This window comes from Perissodus microlepis, chromosome 12 (assembly GCF_051167445.1).
Source record: "Perissodus microlepis isolate ML-2025 ecotype Zambia chromosome 12, ASM5116744v1, whole genome shotgun sequence".
NCBI classification, from domain to species: domain Eukaryota; kingdom Metazoa; phylum Chordata; class Actinopteri; order Cichliformes; family Cichlidae; genus Perissodus; species Perissodus microlepis.
In genome coordinates this window covers 24,053,182-24,059,417 of record NC_140472.1, presented here as the reverse complement: position 1 = coordinate 24,059,417, position 6,236 = coordinate 24,053,182, and the positions used below count along the sequence as shown (strand labels likewise).

The 6,236-nt window shown below is 40.7% G+C and overlaps 1 protein-coding gene across 2 annotated transcripts in view; it reads left to right on the top strand.

Moving 5' to 3' along the window:
• The first annotated feature begins 1,430 nt into the window (after positions 1-1,430).
• efna5b (ephrin-A5b) overlaps positions 1,431-6,236 on the top strand; it is a 104,294-nt gene continuing 99,488 nt past the window's right edge. The window contains exon 1 of one of the 2 annotated variants that reach the window (XM_084945284.1): positions 1,431-2,615. In XM_084945284.1, the coding sequence (XP_084801410.1) occupies positions 2,491-2,615 (125 nt within the window). In that variant the 5' untranslated portion in view covers positions 1,431-2,490. The remainder of the gene's footprint in view (positions 2,616-6,236) is intronic. The other variant, XM_084945283.1, reaches the window with a different exon arrangement.

The window sequence follows — 6,236 nt, the reverse complement described above, 5'->3', positions numbered from 1 at the left end:
CTGTTGCACTCACATAAAGTTGACATTTTTGGAATTTAGAGTGAAATGCCTTGATTTTCTTGACTTTATAACAGAGATATTGATGCACCAGGCAACCAGGCAAGGTTTTATCTGAATTTACTATTTTTTATCAATAGGTTTATATTAGCTATTTGCTGATAGTGATATTAGAGATGTGGAAAATGTAAAAATGAAAACAACAGAAAACGTAGCTATAAACTTTACTTACCTCTTTGTCATGATCACATTTATTGTTCATGCCTATTTTAATAAATGTTATTTTCTAGATTTACATTTTAAATCCCACTTGTTTAAACTTGAATGTGCTTGTTGTTTTCACTGGAACTACTTTTTCCACTTCCTCCACCTGCTCTCTCCCTTTCAAAATCATATCTGCTTTGTTTAATATCTCACTTATTTTTACATTTACACAAGATGGGCAAAGATTTTAGTCCTTAAAGTTTATAGTATGTCTTCAATATTATTACTGTTATTTAAAAATCATTCCGAATGGCCACATCGGTGAAATTTCACCCCATAACTCTTGCCTCTATAGGCTGTTCATATTACACATTATTTTCGCTGCGGATGTCCCATCTGAGTTTAGGCCTACAGCTTATTTTCTAAAGTTTCATAAATCCTCCTTGTGAGCATTTGTCTGATTAAGTCGACGACAGACGCGCTTCCCCTGGCGCACTCGAGCTTGAATTTGTCCTTGGCCGAGTCGGCGACTCGCCACTGCGGGGCGTCTGGGCGCTGGAGCAGCTCCTCGAACCGCTCCAGTCCGTTCCCAGCAACAGGCTGCCCCGCTACATCTGCACGGGCAATGCGTGGTCATCTCTCAACACTGCGCTATCACACAGAAGGGCTGAGAAGTGTCGCTGCCCTCCTCCTCTAACTGTAGATTTGACCTTTGTGGAGGTAAAGTAGTTAAAATTAAATACAATATAAAAAATTATATGAAATATATTTTTTAAATTAGATTGATGAAAAAAATAATGGGCAATGAAAGTACAAAGAAAAATAACATGTTAATATTAATTATCTTTTTCCTTATAAAATCGAATATATTTATGTATAAAGGTATTGTTATGTCAACATCTTGGCCATTACCTCGTTACAGGCTTCCTCTTGTTAATAGAAAAAAACACAACTTAAATTGAAATGAGAGTGTAACTGGAGCCCATGGTCTTCTTTGGTCCGCTGCGTCCGTTTGCATGTAATTAAATTGCGCCGAGCGCACTTATCAAGCGGAGCTGACAACGTAGTGTGGACAGAGTATCTAAAAGCGGTCACTGTCCCAGCTGTGCGCACCTCTTTCCATGTCCCCTTCCAGCTCTACCTTTCGGTAATTGAATTAGCTCGGTTTTAGGTGGGGGGAGGGGCTTGGCTTTGTTCGAGAGACGCCCATTCAAATAATTTCAAACCAATGGGACTATCCCCCGCTCCGTCGTAACCAAACCCACTCTCTCACTCGGCGTCTCAAGCTGCCTGCTTGTGCCCTCACCTTCCTGCGTGTCCCGGCGTTTGAAACCCAAACATAAGAAAAAGAGGAAGACTTCATAGCACGCTCATGGGAGAACGCAGTATTTTTTTCATGCCTGCACGTCGCACGATGGCTTATATATGAGGAGGACAGTTTGGGATGCGACCATAAACAAGCGCCTCCACGGACAGAAGCGCATGAGAAAACATAACTCTGTCCTCCCCGACACCGAGAAGGACTCCTCCCCGCATCGGTCGTGTCACACCCGGTAAATCGCCGGGAAAGGATAACATTCTTTTTTTTCACGCTGGAAACGAAAGACCGTGCCCAGCTTTCCCCATTCATTTCTCAGTGACTGGCTGACTGTATGGCTTTAAAAAGTTGCCTGGAAAACATGGACATCTGACGTGCGCCTTACAGCGTCATTGGACACATTGATTCCCCCCTCTCTCTTTTTTTCTCCATCATATCTTGGGCTGGCTAATCCCCTGCGCTTTCGGTTTGGAGTAAAGAATAAGTGTTCAGCAGCTGTCATTTGCCCTGATACAGGCTACATCCAGTAGCTCCCTGCAGGAACACGATCACACCACAGAAGACACTGCCTGTTGTGCTGCGTATTGGTGCCTACATTTGCTGATCACTGTTTGTGCAGTAGATGGAGAGATATTTTATCACCTTGATACGGATTTGTTAGAGTTGACAACCTTCACCAAATAAAGCTCATGATTCATCTGAACTTTCTCTCTGCATCAGCGAGAAACGCGTTGCTTTTGTAACTTCACATTTCCTTCGACCCGAAGAAGTGTCATCCGAACTGTCATTAATGGTTTTTCCTTCGTTTTCTATGTTGTGCGCATTTGTATTTGTTTAGTATTCACAAACTGCGCCAGAAACACGCGGACACGTGTGAATGAGACTCATCACCTGTCCCGGTTGAAACGCCCGTGCAACTTGACTGACTAACCTACGCTGAAGAGGAATACGTGCCGAAGTTTGCTGTAGTGATGCTGCAATTGGAAATGGTTGTCTTCGTCTGCTTGGTGCTGTTGATGTGTGTATTTAGCCAGGAGCCAAGCTCCAAAGTGGTGGCCGACCGCTACGCTGTCTTCTGGAACCGAACCAACACCAAGTAAGTGGCTTCTCACCGGGCAGGTTTAACTACGGAGGGACGGCGAGGTTCCTTCTCTTATGTACGAACGACGGCTTTTCAGGTTTGCCGGACCACATCAGTATTTATTCTCCGCAGTGAGGGCATAATGCCAGCATCTGTAGGTAAATGCTACAACCAAGGACAGGAAAAACCCTCTGTCTTATTTTCAGCGCGAGGCTGCTCATAAAAAGCGTACCTGCCGAGAAACTATAGATTAAAACCGTGCGTAACAAGGCCCGGACATAACCTGTAAAGCCCAATGTTCCTTCGCTTTACCCGCTGTCAGTATCGTCCTGATAAGGAAAGTAACCATTTACCCTCTTACAGACAGAGGGACTGTGCTATACAATCAGGATCATTATCTTATGTTCTTTCTCTCCTCGGTGGACTCAAGCTGTGCTTGACACGACCCCACCGGAGCCATTAACACCTGTATCTTATTAGTCTCAGCACAAATCCAAAAAGCCCATTTACCTACAAAATATGGTAATTAATTTCCTCGCTTTTAGATTACATGTGTTGGCTTCATTCGGAAAACTCCAGTTATAGGAGTAACGCCACGAACAGGCCAAATGTCTCAGACCTGTGAACTACGGAGGAGGGCTTCTCTATGTCGCTTGTGCGTTTTGCGTTCAGGGCATTTATGGCTTCGTCACAATATAGAAACTCAAGATACTGATCGTAGGCACAGATAGCCTATATGTCAGTCAGGATTAAAGAATCAATTTTTCATATTTCAGGACAGTTACCATAATGTAATCTAGACGCATTCGGCGATATCAAGACAACTAAAAATACCTAAAGGAGTGCTTCATAAGTACAGAGTAACCACAGCAAAAAAAGAAAATGACAGAAAATGTCAAACTCACATTTGAATAATAAAAACACGCAGTAGATTAAATCCGAAGTGACGCCAGTTTTGAGAGTTTTAATTGGTCAAGTTTTATTTTTTTCTTCTTTAAGTTGCTCCTTGTTAAATGTGTTCTCGGATCACCTTTAAGGGTTGCTGGAAAATTAAGCAAAATGTTATCAATGTTTCTTAAGTTAATACATTTAACAGTCAATGTGAAATATAGTTTGTAAAATTACATTTGTGGAGCATTGAACTGTAGCATGTGTGGACTTATTACAGTGAAACAGTAAATGAAGTATGTCGAAATTAAGCAGCGTTTTTCAAGCTTTTAAAGAAACTAATAACAGATGTTTTGCTAAAATTAAATACAAGAATACTAATTAACTGTGTCATCTGTGAAAGGTTTAATTTGCCTTAGTAAAGAGATGGCTGGTTAGTGTGAAAACCAATAATTTGTCTTCTTAAAATATTGTTCTTCTTTGTTATTCTGAAAGAGGCAAAGTTTTTCTTGAAATTTATTTATTTATTTATTTTACTTTTTTCATAGATGTGAAGATAAATTGTTACTTTAGAGTTTAGAGGATATCTATCTTGTCAAAAAATGGAACAATGGAACAGTTACTGTGAAAAGAGGCGCTTTTCACTTTTTATTTTAGGAAAATAAAGATACTTATGTGTTCAACATAATTAGATTCACCAAAACTCAGTGTGTAAGTGAGAACGTAGATCATTCACACTCGGCAACTTCAGCAAAGCAAAATAAAAGTTTGTGAGAAGTGCTGCAGTCCTTGAGACTGAAACTTCAACAGCGTTGAGTTAACCTCAGTGTATGCTGTGGACATTCGTTGAGACAGCATTTCCCACTAAAAGTCCCTTATGGAGTTAAACTGTACAGCCTTGTCTCAGGCTTATTAAGTCTAAATGCTGCTGGTTGAGTTTACAGAGAGATTTCACTGAGCTGCCAATGGCACTTAGTATTTGTTGAATAAAATGCTTAACACAAAGCCATTAATAGCATATGCTGAATTTGTTGCACAACTATTTACGTTCAGTTTGAAATTTGGGAAAACATGATTTATTGCTTGAAACAATTAGTGGTCAGGGTTACAGACGGAGGGCTGACTGTAAGCTTTCTCCTGAAGTCGGGGCCAGTCTAGCGCAGTGTGTAGATTCTCGGCCTGATATACCGTAGACCGTGACTGCTGTGGTCTTAGTCCCTATTCCAGCTTACCCTGGCTGTTTATTTATGGAGCGCTTTCTTCAGTAGAGGCAAACACAATTTTAAGTTAAAGTTTGAGTTAAAGATTTCTGCTGTTGATAGACACACTTTCATTAGTCTGCACATTTTTTTTCCCCAACAAAACAGTTTTGACTTGACTTGCCGCTCTGTTAACTTGATATCTTCCAGATGTGCTGACAAGTTTCAGTAAAGAAAGAAACAACAAAAAACAAAGTACGGTTTAAAGAAAAATGGAAATCTAAGTACATCTACGTTTGATCTTTGATCTGACATAGGAACGCGGAAAAAAGAAACGGTGAGAGTGTAAAATACAGTTGTAGTGATCCGTGTTGCGCTTTTACTGTCTTTGAGTCCGCTGTAAAATCACAGAAACAGATAGTTTCTTGCATCTCATCTGTTTCTGAGGCTCTTAGTTGCCCGAGGAAAGAAAACAGGTTTTCATGCTAACACCAGTCACTCTGTTCTACTTACTCCAAATAGAGTTTGTTTGACTCTCACCCCTGCAGGTCTGAGGCAGGAAGCCAGAAAGGTAATGTTAAAAAGCAGTGAAGAAAAGGAGAGAGGTAGAGATGGCAAACGTGTGTTATTGATGACTCGGTTAATAAATATTGAGTCCCTTTCCTCATGCATTACTGTAGAAAGCTGGTGTGGCATGGTAGTGGAACTTGTGTGCGTCTGCCTTTTGTTCTGAGGCTTCACAGTCACACTGAAAGAATTTACAGCGTCCCTGATCACAAACAGACTCATTCGCACGTTACTTTCCAATTGATTTACTGCTATCATCATGTAATTCATCAGAAATGTTATTAGAAGAGTTAATTCCATGTTTTTTCCCCCTATGTTTGAATCAGCTCATATTCTTAGTTGCTGGTATCTGACCACAATCATTCAGGGCTTGTTTTACTACCTAGAGAAAAAGCCATTTGTCGACACTCCTTTTTTGCTCCGTGTGAAACTGCAGCTTCGTCGAACTTGAAAATTGCCCAAGAGATATGATCCATCACACTAACGCTGCTCTTTGAGTTGGGTTCTGTCATAAAACCTCTTTTGCTTTTAATTCATTTAACCAAATTGGATGCTTCACATCAGTGTGCGCAATGTGCTGTGCTCTGCTTGCTTACTTAATCACCTGAAATGCACAGAAATAATTCTTCTAGAGAAAGCTTCTGTATGGAAATGCCAGGTGAAACAGCTTGACTCGTAAACTTTGCTACATCTGTTTCTGTCCAACATCAATCAGCCTGAAACTGTCCGCAGGAACGTAAACATGAATTTGTCTGATTTCAAGTGTCATGCCGTGCTAAATGATTTGAGAAAGTCTGAAGTCGATGTAAACGGAAAAAGTGAAAGGGCTCAAAGTTTAAACAGTGAGCAATGCTTTAGTTTCACTCGCTGGTATACAAAGCACACTGCGATAGACCTGCTTACAGACCGTCAGTAACGTAGAACCGGGAACCTCAGATTGGAAGTTTTTGTGTTTGGAATAAAACGTTCTGCTATTTTTCCC